Source organism: Tachypleus tridentatus, chromosome 6, assembly GCF_004210375.1.
Source record: "Tachypleus tridentatus isolate NWPU-2018 chromosome 6, ASM421037v1, whole genome shotgun sequence".
NCBI lineage: Eukaryota > Metazoa > Arthropoda > Merostomata > Xiphosura > Limulidae > Tachypleus > Tachypleus tridentatus.
The window spans coordinates 1,902,462-1,918,744 of NC_134830.1; the positions used below are offsets into that span (position 1 = coordinate 1,902,462).

The 16,283-nt window shown below is 35.7% G+C and overlaps 1 protein-coding gene across 1 annotated transcript in view; it reads right to left on the minus strand.

Annotated features, from left to right (window-relative positions):
• LOC143251821 (uncharacterized) overlaps window positions 1–16,283 on the minus strand; it is a 124,687-nt gene that overhangs the window by 49,920 nt on the left and 58,484 nt on the right. Inside the window, exons 11-14 of the mRNA XM_076503061.1 lie at window positions 10,471–10,657; window positions 8,949–9,110; window positions 8,389–8,550; window positions 5,545–5,706 (exon numbers count right to left, since the gene is read on the minus strand). Coding sequence (XP_076359176.1) covers window positions 5,545–5,706; window positions 8,389–8,550; window positions 8,949–9,110; window positions 10,471–10,657 — 673 coding nt within the window. The remainder of the gene's footprint in view (window positions 1–5,544; window positions 5,707–8,388; window positions 8,551–8,948; window positions 9,111–10,470; window positions 10,658–16,283) is intronic.

Here is a 16,283-nt window from a genome sequence, read left to right on the forward strand (position 1 = left end):
TTAATCTTCATACTGAAAAGTGTGACACTCAGAATACAGTCCTGAGGGACTCCCAGTTCCTGTGGGAAAAAATAAGAAAGTGTTGAGCCCAAATGGACTTGGAATCAACACTTCATTAAGTATTGCTGGATGAAAAAGGGTAAGTTTCCACGAAATCCATATGAGTGAATGTCTTGTAAGATGCCATATCTTCATGTTGTATCGTAAGCTTTTTCTAAATAGAAAAAACAGTAACAAGATGTTGTCGCCTTAAAAAGGCTTCTCTGATTGATGTTTCAAAGCGAATTAAGTGGTCTATTGTAGAGTGTTGTCTATGGAACCCACACTGAATAGGTGAGAGGAGGTTGTTTGATTCAAGAAACCAAACGAGGCCAAGCATCTGTATAGACATTTTCCTGCCATATCCAATTAAAGACAGCCAGGAGAATAGTAAGAGAGTTCTAGGAGAGGTAGCACAACATCTCATAATGTATATTATCAGGTCCAACTGATGTTATGCCAGACCAATGAATAGAAAGTTTGAGTTCCATCAATGTAAGAGTGCGATTGTAGTCAGAGGAATGGTCAGTTGAAATGGAAAGAGGTAGATGCTCTGCCTGTGTTTTAATGGCTAAAAAGGAAGGGTTAAGTTTGAAGAGCTAGATACACAAGAGAAGAAGTTCCAAGAGTATATGCAATGCACTGTGCATCTGCAACTTCATGGCCATCAGATATTAAGATAAAGAGAGAGACAGAAGTATATCTTCCACTCACCCTCCAGATCTTATCCCACATAACTTTTGTGCTGGTGGTTGAAGAAATGCTGGAGGTGTATTTAATCCAAGATTCCTTCTGGCTTTGACGTCTAACTTGCCGAGCGTGTGCACGGGCTTGCTGAAATGCAATGCAGTTTGAGAGTGTGGGGTATCTTCTAAATTTATCCCAAGAATGCTTCAGAGTTTTCCGTGTTATAGAACAAACAGAATTCCACCAAGGGCAGGGGTGCTGTGGGGAACATGTCGAGGTTTTAGGGATGCATCGAGTAGCAGCTTGTATAATACTGTTGGTTACTGCTGCTATAAAATTATCTATGGATGATTTACATAAGATAGCAGGATCAAGTTCCGAGAGAGTAGTGAAAGAAAGCCAGTTGGCCTGGACCAGCTTCCACCGAGGTACATGGGTCGGGTGGTACTGATCACGGCCAATCTCTCATAAGATGATGGGAAAATGATCACTACCTCGTGGATTAATGTCAACCTCCCAGGAAAAGTGAGTGAGTATCAAAGGGGAACAGACAGGAAGATCTACAGCTCTAAGTGACTGACTAGGTGCATAAAAATATGTGCTCTATGCATATGCTCTATGGTGCGACCTCTCATATCAGAGGGGAGTATGTCCATTGAAATCTCCCAAGATTAAAAATGGGGTAGGCAGTTGTACAATGAGGGTATCGGTTGATTATAATGCATTTCAGATGTAAGGTATAGAGAGCAAATAGTGATGGTAAAACCCAAGGAAATACAGATACCTACAGCCTCCAAGGGTGTGGTCAACGACAGGAAATGGGTGGGCACATGCTGATCAACCAGCAATGCAACTCCCCCATGTCCCTATCCTACATATAGCTTGTTGTTTCTGTATAATGAATAGTGGCAGATAGTAACTGTATTTGTAGGCTGTAGAAATGTTTCCTGCAAAGAAAGACATATGGGATGATAAGAGTCAATAAGATCTTTGATGCCAGTCACATTTGATTGGAAACCTCAACAGTTCAATTGGATTAGTGTGGCCATGTGTAATTATTTCAGAGGAGAAGACGGTAGAGAGTTCTTCTGCTTACGACTATGTTTTTTTTCTTTATTGGATGTGGATCTATCGCCCTCTATGGATCCTATTCTAACTTGAATGGTCGGTTCTGAATTTATCGGTACACATACATTAGTACAATTGAGGGTGGGATGAGTTGTTTGCTTAATTTTTGGTGTATCAAGAGAGGGACACCCCATGGAAACATCTTGACTTGAAGAAGGTGAAGTTCAGCAATGATGAAAGGAGACACTGATTCATGAACTGTGTTGATTTTGGGAAGTGTTTCATTAAGATTTTCTGGTGAAGATTGTGTAGGGGATAGGGTAAGATCTGTTTGGACTCCTACTGTAGTAGTAGAACAGGTTACAGCAGCATAAGTTCTGGTCAGAATAGGTAATAATAATATTCAAGCCTCTGTGTAAGTGAGATTGTTAACTGTCTTGAGACATTGTACTTCTTATTCTTCTACCCATTTAGGGCAAGAGGTAAAATAAGAAGGATGCATACTGTTACAGTTTATACAATGTGGTTTGAGTTGGCATTCGGTGGCATTATGGTCTTTACCACCACAACAGGCACAGGTCAAGGAACCACGGCAATATTGTTTTGAATGATCAAATCGTTGAGAAAAGATACATCGTATAGGATTTGGAATATAAGGTCGTACCTTACAATTCAGATATCCTGCTTTTATTGTGGTGGGAGGACGTGGTACAGTAAATGTTAGTATTAGAACATTTGTTGATTCCAGAATTCCATCTTTTTGAGTGAAGATTTGGCGTACTGCTGTAACACCTTGGCTGGTGAGACCTGTGAGGATCTCCGATTCAGGGACAGTCCTTAAATCTCTTTCAACTATGACTTCTCTGGAAGTATTCAAAGTGGAATGAGAAGCAACTTCAATGGATATGTCCCCCAAGGCCTTTGATGTCAGGAGGAGTTTGGAATGCTGTGATGAAGATGTTTCCACTAAGATGTCTCCCAAACATAGCGTTTTTATCAATTTAGGAGAGCCAGCAAGCTCTTCTAAGCCATTCTGAATAAAAAAATGGTTTTTCCCTTAAGGAATGTAAAATTAGGAATCACGTGGCAGATTCAAGTGATGAGTTAGGCTGTACAGATTCATCAATGCATGGTCGTTTTCCAGTAGTCGGGTTTTTCTCGATAGTTTCAAGTTATTTTTTTGTTTTAAGAGTAACTATAATAAATGGAAAATTTTTCATTGCCCATTGATCCCACCCACCGTGCAGCCCTACAAGGGGACGCACTACAGTGTCCCCAAACACCAGTGTCAGACACAATGTCAACAACACCCGTTGTGGACGTCCTATGCTGGTACTCAGTTGACCCTGGCCCAAATGGACAAGCCGATTGATCCTGGGGGGGGGGCACCCCAAGACCACCCATTTACAGGAAATCAAGGCCAAAGTGGTGTGTTGGAGTTGGACCCCTCAACCACTAGGATTCTCTCCTCCCCTTCACAGGTTACCATGCACGGCAAACACACGGGTGGATGTTTAGGTCCCCTCACCACGTATAGGAAACTACATCAAGGGGAGGAGGTTGAAGAAAAACAAAGAACAAAATGGAGAGGACAAGGAACAGAACACTCTGTAATACCAGGAAAGCTAAAATGCAGAGGACAAGACTGCCCAATAAGAAGCAACAATGAAAACTGACAAACCACAGACAAACAGTCAGATAAAAAAGGCAGAAAAACAGTTCATACTAGGACAGCCAGGAGGAAAGGACTGGTAAGCAGACCAATGATGAACTACTCACCACTTTCTTTTACAGAGGTACATAGTGGAAGAGTGACAAGATGAATGCCAGTTGATAAGAGTCTCGTCTGATGAGTGACAGACTAGAGAAACCCTACAGGTTAAGATGGAGGGATTGTATCCCTCAACGAAAAAAGGGACATGCAAAGCTGAAGTATAGAGGGGATATTAAGAATAGGAAACAGGTTCTAGATGCTATGTAAAGAATCAGAAGAAACCAAGGTTGCACTGACCAAAGAGGTGCCAACAATTGGACCAAACAAGAAGTGTTACTTATCAAGGCAAGACTTGAGATGAAAAAGAGAACAGGATACAGAAGAAGGTGAAAACAAGTTTGGCTGAGAACTTTGACAGCCAGAGCCAAAAGATGAAGACAAGAAAAGAGGAAGCCCAGAGTTGAGATGTGTACCAAAAGTGTCTATAAGAGGCAAACTCAAATAAAGACCTGGGGGTACAGAGACCACTCTTGATAGAATACGGATTGGCTAAGAGAGGTGGTCTGCAATGACGTTCTTAGCTCCTGACAAATAACAAGCAAAGAGACAAATTACATGTGAATAGCCTCAGAAGAATAGGTCCAACATCTGAAAGCAAAGAGTCTTGAAATGGATGTGACCTGAAGATTGATGTAATAAACAACCATGGAATTGTCAGAGTGGTTCATGACCAACTGATAATACTTGTAAAGGCAGGAGTGGAAATATGCCTGACAAACATCACAAACTTTGATCATGTTTTCATAGTCAGTGCTTGTCCCATGTCCAAACGTCAGAAGTAGTATGGGTAGAGTCCAGTTACAATGACAATTCCAGATGAGAACAAGGAAACCCGAGAAAGAATCCCTTGGTTCTGCAAAGTCCACTGGAAGAGATGCATGAGTTATTACCTTGGAACTACATAGTTAAACATCAGCAAAGATGTGTTGTGTCCTCACCAGTATTGTACAAACTACCAAACTGTGTTACAGGTTTAATGTCAGCAATGTTGTATTCTGTCTTTGGTAATACTGAACACATTCCTTGGCAATACTGAACACACTGATAGGATATGTCATAGAAAAACATTTGCAATAGTATGTTCCATCCTTGAAAATACTGAACACATTCATAGGATATGTTATAGATACACATCTGCAATAGTATGTTCCATCCTTGACAATACTGGACACACTGATAGGATATGTTACAGGTAAACATCTGTAATAGTATGTTCCATCCTTGAAAATACTGAACACATTCATAGGATATGTTATAGATACACATCTGCAATAGTATGTTCCATCCTTGACAATACTGGACAGACACACTGATAGGATATGTTACAGGTAAACATCTGTAATAGTATGTTCCATCCCTGACAACACTGGACACACTGATAGGATACGTTACAGGCAAACATCTGCAATAGTATGTTCCATCCTTGACAATAATTAACACATTTTCATGTTGTATTATAGATGAAGAGACTGGTATGTGGTGGACAGTACTTATCCTCTGTTCAAATCAGACCAGAGACTAGTACATAATACAACACTATTTATTCACAAAATAACATCAAACAAATTCCTGATTAAAAAAGAAACACAACAAAAAAATTTAAATACACATCTGATCCAAATTTCAGAATATACACTGTCTACAAAAAAAGACACCTTTTGTTAACAGAATATTACTAAAACTAGTAGTATTAATAAAACTATAATTAAATACACCAAAAAATGATGTTCACAATAAAAACAACAAAACCAGAACCATCCCTTATCATTCAACACAAAGAATTCTAATTGACTATGAATAACACTACTTGCACAAATAATACTAATTAACTGAAACAATACTTACCCTGACAGTTGTCATTAACTACAACAACACTTACCCTAAAAGAAATAATTAACTATAACTTACCATGAGAGTAATAACTAACTACAACAATACTCACCCTGATAGTTATAATTAACTAGAACAGTACTTACCCTGACAGTACTGACTAATGTGTGCTCCTTCTTTGTGGGTAGTTAATCCTGGTGGACAAGAAATACACGTTGTTTGTTGAGGCATAGGCTGGTAAGATCCTCGAGGACAAGGGATGCATGGTTGATACCCAGTGTCAGAAAATGTTCCCACAGAACAAAGTGCTTTGGAATGAAAAATTTAAATCCTTCAAAAAAACTTAATTGTATTATGTGAAAATCAAGAGAAAATACTAAAAAATTATTGTTCTAGATATTTGTTCAGAGAATAGTTTTATTTAGAATAATTAAATGATGATTTATGGAAACTAATAAGTTAACCATCAAATATTATACTTTAAATCACAAAGTGTCAGATCAGACCAGGAATTTAATAAATTAATACAATTAAATCTTATCTAAGTTGACCACCATATCCAGTCACCATTCTAACTCTGTTACTAAGTTGACCACCATATCCAGTCACCATTCTAACCCTGTTACTAAGTTGACCACCATATCCAGTCACCATTCTAACTCTGTTACTAAGTTGACCACCATATCCAGTCACTATTCTAACCACCATGTCACTACTAACCCTGTTGACCACCATATCCAGTCACCATTCTAACCTTGTTACTAAGTTGACCACCATATCTAACCCTGTTAGTTACCACCATTCTTCTAACCCTGTTACTAAGTTGACTAAGTTGACCCACCATATCCAGTCACCATTCTAACCCTGTTACTACGTTGACCACCATATCCAGTCACCATTCTAACCCTGTTACTAAGTTGACCACCATATCCAGTCACCATTCTAACCCTGTTACTATGTTGACCACCATATCCAGTCACCATTCTAACCTTGTTACTAAGTTGACCACCAAATCCAGTCACCATTCTAACTCTGTTACTAAGTTGACCACCATATCCAGTCACCATTCTAACCTTGTTACTAAGTTGACCACCATATCCAGTCACAATTCTAACCTTGTTACTAAGTTGACCACCATATCCAGTCACCATTCTAACTCTGTTACTAAGTTGACCACCATATCCAGTCATTCTAACCCTTCTAACCCCATATCCAGTTACTAAATTGACCACCATATCACACATTCTATGTTACCACCATATCCAGTCACCATTCTAACTCTGTTACTATCCAGTCACCATTCTAACTCTGTTGACCACCATATCCAGTCACCATTCTAACCTTGTTACTAAGTTGACCACCAAATCTAGTCACCATTCTAACTCTGTTACTAAGTTGACCACCATATCCAGTCACCATTCTAACCTTGTCTAAGTTGACCACCATATCAGTTGACCACCATATCTCACAATTCTAACCTTGTTACCCCATGTTACTAAGTTGACCACCATATCCAGTCAAAAAACAATTCTAACCTTGTTACTAAGTTGACCACCATATCCAGTCACAATTCTAACCTTGTTACTAAGTTGACCACCATATCCAGTCACAATTCTAACTCTGTTATTGAAAGCTGGTGCTGCTAGAAAAATCTGTATTGAACTGCTAATTATATGAGGTTTTTATCCAATGCAAGTTGGTATATTTTATATTAAAATGTCAAAGTTAAACAGCTTGAATTTGATGCAATTAAAAATGATGATACTAACACAAATTTGTTATTCAAATTAATAAGTAGAAGAAACTTAGTCTACATTTTACCAAAAAAAGACTCATTAAATCTATTTAGCCAACAGAGAATACTCAAATATCACATACCATTTTGAAAAGAAAGAAATTATAGGCTAACTAAGTGATTTAAAAAATACTATGATGTGGCCACATCTTATTGTTAGTGAAATGTATAATAACCGTGATATATTTCTTCTACAATAAACATATAAAGATTATGTGGCCATACATTTTGTTAGTGAAATGTATAATAGCAGAATATAAGAATACCTTTCTATTAAAGTATAAATATTAATAAGACAGAACCATATGTTTTTGTTACAGTATACATAAGATACAGGCATTTTTAGACACATATCTTGAAAGGATGTAATTGTATCTTTCTTTGTGTTAGAAATATAAATAATAACCAAATGTAGCCTCAATTTCTTTCTTAAAACCACCACTTCTATTAACTTTTTCAGAGTATATATTGTAGGAAATATTCCAATATAAAAACTAGTACCTTTAAAAGTGAAGTCACTTGTCAGTTTCCATATGTAACATACTTAATAAAATATTTGTAACCATATTTCATTATTCTTATCTATATAATGGTGAATACAAAGTGAAGTGTCACTTATTAGTTCCAACATGTGGCAAGTTGAATGAAATATCTGTAAATGTATTTAAAGAAAGTAGTTATTCTTATCTATATAATAACTGATATAACAACAAATAATACTGTAACCTACATATGCTTAGCTGTTGGTACATATAATCTAAATGTATATGTAGACAAAAAAAATTACAAAAGTAGCATATTCAAACAAAAGTGTTTTCAACAATAACTTAAATCTAAGAATCAAGTCTATATTTTTGAAATATTACTTAACAAAGAACTGAGATTGGTATATCTTTGATGTTAATAAACTGTTTATGTAACAGTTACTTGTTAGAAGTTGTTTATGTAGCAGTTACTTATTAGAAGTTGTTTACATAGCAGTTACTTATTAGAAGTTGTTTATGTAACAGTTACTTGTTAGAAGTTGTTTACGTAGCAGTTACTTATTAGAAGTTGTTTACATAGCAGTTACTTTTTAGAAGTTGTTTACGTAGCAGTTACTTATTAGAAGTTGTTTACATTGCAGTTACTTATTAGAAGTTGTTTATGTAACAGTTACTTATTAGAAGTTGCTGCTGAAATACTCATTACTCACTTGTGCAGTAATCCACTGAATCGGATCCAATTGTCCAAGTAACTGAACCTACAGGACAAGGCTTACAAGCTGTCTGTCCAAAATTATCTTGGTAAGTATTATTAGGACAAGCAATACACGTTTGCAGACCTGTTGCTGAATAAGTTCCAGGATGGCAAGTAGCTAATGATAAATGAATTAATCAAACAATGAACCTAAAAATGTACATAATTTATTATATTATTTAAAATAACAATAACGAATATGTCCATTAAAACTTGATATATTGCATCAAAGTAATTCAATAAAATAATTATTGTATAATGTAAACAAATAATACAATATTTGCTTCTTAAGTTCATAAATCAAGAAGTTACAGACACAGCAGATGACCAAAAACAAGTGAAACTATAAAATCAGGATAAATATTTATACTAGTTCATTTGTAGGTATATAACAAAACTTAGCACAAATCTATAAATTTGGTCTATAAGAATTAACACAGTAAAATAAAAACTGCAACAATGGTCAATTTGTCCTACACTGTAACCTAGGTTTCATTTTTTTCTTCCAAACATTACCTTTACATTCTTCAACAGATATGGTTCCTGCCCTTTCTGTGGTAGTCCCATTAGGACAATCATTACAACTGAGGGAAGACTCATTATCTTGATATGATCCTAAAGGGCACCTACTACAGCTTTCACTGCTTGAATTAAAGTAAGTACCAACAGGACAGTTTACTGAAAAATAAAGCAAAACTTAAATTTACTATTCACTCTATTATGTCTATTTTCAAGTTTCAAATCTTTCATTCTTGGTTATGCAGAAGAACTAAGCATAATTTCTTTAGTAATAGATAAAATATTAAATATTAATTATTATTAATAAGAAGAGCTCAGTATTATGTTTACAATAAACGATTAAATTCAGTATAATTTACATCCATAATTTGGTTTCTACAAAATAATACAATGTTATTACAGTGGTTACATGTTAAACACTATTACTGCAAACTACACAGACCAGATATATAAATATCTTAACACAGTTTTTTTAATATTGTATGTTTATTAGAACAACAACAGTATGTTAAACACTGTTAATATAAGGTCCATAGACCAGATATATGTCTTGTTCTTTTCAAACTACAACTATACTGTATAGTATGTATGTTTATTAGAACAACAATATGTCAAACACTGTTAATATATGGTCCACAGATCAGATGTATGTCTTCTTCCTTACATTCTACACCTGTACTGTATACTATATGTTTATTACAACAACAACATGTTAAACACTGTTAATATACAGCCATAGATCAGATGTATGCCTTGTTCTTTACATACTATCCATGTTGTGTATACTCTATCTTTATTACAACAACATGTTAAACACTGTTAATATAACGTCAATACATCAGATAAATGTGTTGTTCTTTTCATACTACACCTCTATTGTATACTATATGTTTATTACAACAACAACAAAATGTTAAACATTGTTAATATAAGGTCCATACATCAGATATATGTGTTTTCTTTACATACCACACCTGTACTGTATAGTATCTGATTATTAGAACAACATGTTAAGTACTGGTAATATAAGGTCCAGAGATCAGATTATGTCTTAAGGTCCAGAGATCAGATTATGTCTTGTTTGTTACACACAACAGCTGTTATACATAGTATCTGATTATTAGAACAACATGTTAAGTACTGGTAATATAAGGTCCAGAGATCAGATTATGTCTTAAGGTCCAGAGATCAGATTATGTCTTAAGGTCCAGAGATCAGATTATGTCTTGTTTTCTACATACAACAGCTGTTATACATAGTATCTGATTATTAGAACAACAACATGTTAAGTACTGGTAATATAAGGTCCAGAGATCAGATTATGTCTTAAGGTCCAGAGATCAGATTATGTCTTAAGGTCCAGAGATCAGATTATGTCTTGTTTTCTACATACAACAGCTGTTATACATAGTATCTGATTATTAGAACAACAACATGTTAAGTACTGGTAATATAAGGTCCAGAGATCAGATTATGTCTTAAGGTCCAGAGATCAGATTATGTCTTGTTTTCTACATACCACAACTTTCCTTCCTCAAAACTTGACCTTCAGAACAATGTGGAGTTAGTTTAAAGTGGACAAGAGTTGGTTGAGGAGAAGAATCAGGGAGAACGTTTTCTATTGCTGTTTTCAGGGTGTAACTGATATCTGTTTCAGCACTCTTTAATATGCTGGTTATATTCTGATAGGAATCTTCAGTACAATTCTGGAACAACAGAAAAACAAACAAATGTTCAAGATAAAGGCCAGATAAACTAATATGGGATTGGATAAAACTTTCCATTTGGTTCCTTAATGGAAACAAACAAAATTATTTTTTTAAAACCAGAAATGTCTTTCCAATAATACTCACCACCTTTCACAGTACAGCTATTAATTGACTGATGGATTTTTTCTTTTTTCTATTTAATCATTGGTCTAATTTATGCTTGATTGCTCCAGTCTTTTATAGCCCATTTAAATACCTTTGCTAATATTAACTCATAACACTTTCTACATCCATCTGTTTTGGTACTGTGTATATGCCCTTCATTCAGATAATGTTAACACTTGTTTGAGAATGACTAAATCCTAGTATCTAACAACAGCTCTTAGTGGGGAGTTAGGGTAGAAGTATTTTGGAAATACAATTTTGATTTAAGAAAATGTTAACCTCCAAAACAAATGTACCTCTTCTCATACTAGAGCTAGAACCCTATAATGATAAGATGGAGAGACTGGTGATAGCACTATTGATATAGAAAGCACTTGCATAAATTGTAGGTGTGTCAATAGAAGATTGACATGCTAGTGGAGGAACAATGATTGAGATGCTAATGGAGGAACAATGGTGAATTTAGTAAAGGGATGAACTTAATTTTCGAAGTGTGGATGAAAGTTTACATGGTTCATCACCACTATTTATCAGGTTCCAACCAGATAGTTAAAGTTCCTCCGTGTGAGTTGGAATTATAGGGCCATGGTCCCTATATCCCATGCTGATGGCTAGACTAATTGAAATATATATATATCCTAGTGAATGGATCCCAACCTGTAGCCACAGAGGGATGAATTCTGAGCCACTTGAAGCAATACCAAAGTCGAGAAACCTTCTCCTCAACCAGAAGAAGTCCAAAAGAAAACACACCAGATTCAGGATTACAAAATCTTGTATGTCTTGTTCAACCTGAGAAAACAGGACTCATTGAGTCGGGAATTATGAGCACTCATGCTTACTCTCCAATCTTGTAGGGAAGGTAGATTTCTCTTCCCCAAAAATTATGGGGAGAACATGGAATAAACTGTGCTCAGCCAAGAACCAAGGAGGGAACCACTATGCATTTACAATTACAAGAAGACAATGGATTCTCTTCCAAGGACAATGTACTGAACCAATATTTATCAAAAGTAAGGACTATGTTCAACTCAACTGAATAGCTGAGCATCAAATCTCAATTTGGCTCAAGTAGGCTCTAATGTGGGGTGGTGCCTCTCTAGGAAAATCATTGACAGACTCAGGTAGGAGGGGCCCAAACTTCACCAAGAATGACGAAAATTCATTCAAACACTCTGGAAGAAAAAGCATTTGTCTCCCACCCAAGTGACTGGAAATGTGTGGTAAGACCTCCAAAGCTCCACTGATAGTACCTAGGAGTAATGGACATTGGAGAGCCCAGAGGAACAATGCTCTGGAAATTATGCAATAGGTGGAGCAAGATCCCTGAATTTTTAAAAGCAAACCAAGTACAATTTATTCAATCTACTGATGAAAAGGGAAAGGCAGGATCCCCTTATGCTTTAGTCATGATTGTCCATGAATAGTGGTCCAGCATAGTAGAATAATACCACTAAGTCAGACTGTAGATGGTCTTATGAAACATCTGAATTCTACAAGCCTGTTGTAAAGTTGATACATTATATTGAGCTGGTGGTTGCTATTGTGGAATTGGTTTGATATACCACACCTGCCTGTTGTGAGCTTGATACAGTATATTGAGCTGGTGGTTGCTAGTGTGGAACTGGTTTGATATAGCACATATGCCTGTTGCCAACTTGATACAGTATATTGAGCTGGTGGTTGCTAGTGTGGAATTGGTTTGATATAGTACACCTGCCTGTTGTGAGCTTGATACAGTACATTGAGCTGGTGGTTGCTAGTGTGGAATTGGTTTGATATAGCACACCTGCCTGTTGTGAGCTTGATACAGTATATTGAGCTGGTGGTTGCTAGTGTGGAACTGGTTTGATATAGCACACCTGCCTGGTGGTTGCTAGTGAGAAATCCAGTGAGAAATATGTAAAGGTTCCTCTGAAATGAAAATACTTCTTATAATCTAGTAAAGATAGTTTCAGATACTTATAGACAGTTACAGGGTAAAGATGAAGAAACTGCCAGAGCATGGAAATAATATGAGATAAAAGTATTCATCCACATTCCAGCCAACACAATGTCCTCCAACGAGTTATTCATTGGAATAGCTAAGGACAGAGAGAACTGATGAGAGGTGACTCTTAGAAGTTTCATTGTTTTCAAAGAGAGCCAAGATAAATCAATATAGATCAATTATTGAAGGTAATAAGGGATATATCCAAGGAAACTGAAGAATCCCAATAAATAAAAACGACATCTTTAAAAGAGTTAGTACAAGTCACATTCTACATCAGGACCCTAACTGGACATAACAAGTGATTGATTCCAAATGGTTACAGATTAGAAATAGTAGTCAAATGAATTGTTGAGAAGGATTTATCCTATTTCATGACTGCCAGAGTCTTAGGTTGGAAGCAGCTCTGTAGGTATAGAAGGATGTAAATAGAACTATAATGAGTCCTACACACATGCAGTGCAAATAAATCCAATCGGTGGAATTCACAGGCCAGCAGGAACAAAAAATATACTTTAAGAGAAAGGTGATACTACATGGTACATGAAGCTAATGGCTCAAATGGATGTTGAAAAAGAGCATGTAATGCCACCTTATCATCCAGTTTAGGTAATTAGAAAGATGTTTTGGGATAAATGACTCAAAATGACTTGAGAAAGTCAGACATCATGGGGACTCAAGTAATTTTTGTCTTTATGAGTATTGAAATGTAGTTAATAATGCCATCTTATATGAGGCAACTGAAAACAATGCTACACCCTTATCTAAAAACAAAATATAGTTGGTAAATCTGGATGAAGTGCATTCAGTTTCCTCTTGAGACACAATTGTTGATAAGTGTGCCATTTTCTTTATTAAATGTCTATTGTGGGATTACACATAGACTGAGACAAATACATTTCCAAATACAAAGCGATAACCAGAAGCTGTGTAAAAGACTATATAACTTCAATACATAAAGCTTGAGTTTCAAGATATCTGAATGTGTGATGTCAGATCCTGGTTGCCTCAACAGAGATGACTAAAGAGGAAGAGCTGAACACTCTTGAAGATTCTAAAAAAGCAGAAACCACAGTTGAGACAACCAATTCAGTGCTGCCAACAACACTTGACAAAGGATCACAAGAACCATCACCAGAATGGTGCTGATGCTAGATTGAATGGTACAGCACTGAGCTACAGCACCTGACCCTTGTGCACAAAATATAAATAATGGTGGGATGACTACTATAGAAATCTGTCAACAACATCAAACTTGTTCATCCACAGATTTGACAAAAGATGCCAATGGATGATGAGGAATGACTCTATCATGAACCTGGAAAGATTTAATTATTTGTTGAGATGAGAAAGATCAATGAATGAAAATCAATGTCCCATTTGTTTTTAGGCACAACAAAGAGACAGGAATAAAATCCTGGAAGAACTGGGTCGACTGTCTTTCTACTGCCCTCTAACAAGTCCCAACAATATGCAAGCCAAGAAACTGAGAAAAGAACAGAAGCTGGCAATCATACCTTGGTAGATGCCAAGAAACGTTTCAACTCATTATCAAATGTACATGGTGATTGCTGAGAGGCTTCTGACAAAATTTAAAGGGATGATACATATCAGTGATGATCAGATGAATCCTAGAATATTGTAATCTTATCATGTTGATCACAGGCTCCATTATGAAACCCTACATTTCCAAACTTTGGTCTAGTCAATAGTATTATAAATAAGTATACCACTGACAGTGGTAAGTCAAAGTATGTTGTTCCAACATATTTGGTGGACGAGGCATAGCTATCTCTTCACATAACTGAGCAGTAAATCTTCCTTCATGAACAGCAATATCAGGTGTTGGAGGAAGAATTATGTGTTTTCTCTCAGACCTTTCCACTATCAAAGAAGGTATGGACTCAAGAACAACTGCAGAAAAACCCAAAACATCACACACTTAACTGACAAACAAAACGTCACACAGTTAACTGACAAACTGAAAAACAAAAGGTAACCCTGGTATTGAGTAATAGCTGTAGTGTTAGATGAAGTAACAATGGTAGTTGAATAATAGCTGTAGTGTTAGATGAAGTAACCCTGGCAATTGAATAATAGCTATAATGTTAGAGGAAGTAACAATAGTAGTTGAATAATAGCTATAGTGTTAGAGGAAGTAACCCTGGTGGTTAAGTAATATCTGTAGTGCTAGAGGAAGTAACCCTGGTAGTTGAGTAATAGTTGTAATAGCTCAAAGCAATGATGGCCTAAAATTGTTGTTGTTTTTGAATTAAGCACAAAGCTACACAATGGGCTATCTGTACTCTGCCCACCATGGGTATCAAAACCCCAGTTTGTAGGGTTGTAAGTCTGAAGACATACTGCTGAGCCACTGGGTGGTTGGCCTAAAGTTATGAAAAAGTTAGAAACAGTAATGATTTTTTCACAGGCTTATACTCTTTAATATTCTTAAAAAAAAACAAAGAAATTGGAAAAATTGAAGACAGGAGATTTACACATTCAAAAGACTTCTAATAAGATAACAGAACACAATGAAACTGATTAGAAATACATAGACAGGAAAGAGGAATTGGAGAAAATAAAAAACGTTACAAATAGAATACTCCACAAATATAGAATACAAGAATAGAATACTCCACAAATATAGAATACAAAAATAGAATACTCCACAAAAATAGAATACTCCACAAATATAGAATACAAGAGTTGAAAGTAAACCAATCCACAAATATAGAATACAAGAGTTGAAGGTAAACCAATCCACAAATATAGAATACAAGAATTGAAAGTAAACCACTCCACAAATATAGAATACAAGAATTGAAAGTAAACCAATCCACAAATATAGAATACAAGAGTTGAAAGTAATCCAATCCACAAATATAGAATACAAGAGTTGAAAGTAAACCACTCCACAAATATAGAATACAAGAATTGAAAGTAAACCAATCCACAAATATAGAATACAAGAGTTGAAAGTAAACCACTCCACAAATATAGAATACAAGAGTTGAAAGTAAACCAATCCACAAATGTAGAATACAAGAGTTGAAAGTAAACCACTCCACAAATATAGAATACAAGAGTTGAAGGTAAACCAATCCACAAATATAGAATACAAGAGTTGAAAGTAAACCACTCCACAAATATAGAATACAAGAGTTGAAAGTAAACCACTCCACAAATATAGAATACAAGAGTTGAAAGTAAACCAATCCACAAATGTAGAATACAAGAGTTGAAAGTAAACCACTCCACAAATATAGAATACAAGAGTTGAAGGTAAACCAATCCACAAATATAGAATACAAGAGTTGAAAGTAAACCACTCCACAAATATAGAATACAAAAGTTGAAAGTAAACCAATCCACAAATATAGAATACAATTGAAAGTAAACCACCCACAAATATAGAATACAAGAGTTGAAAGTAAACCACTCCACAAATATAGAATACAAAAGTTG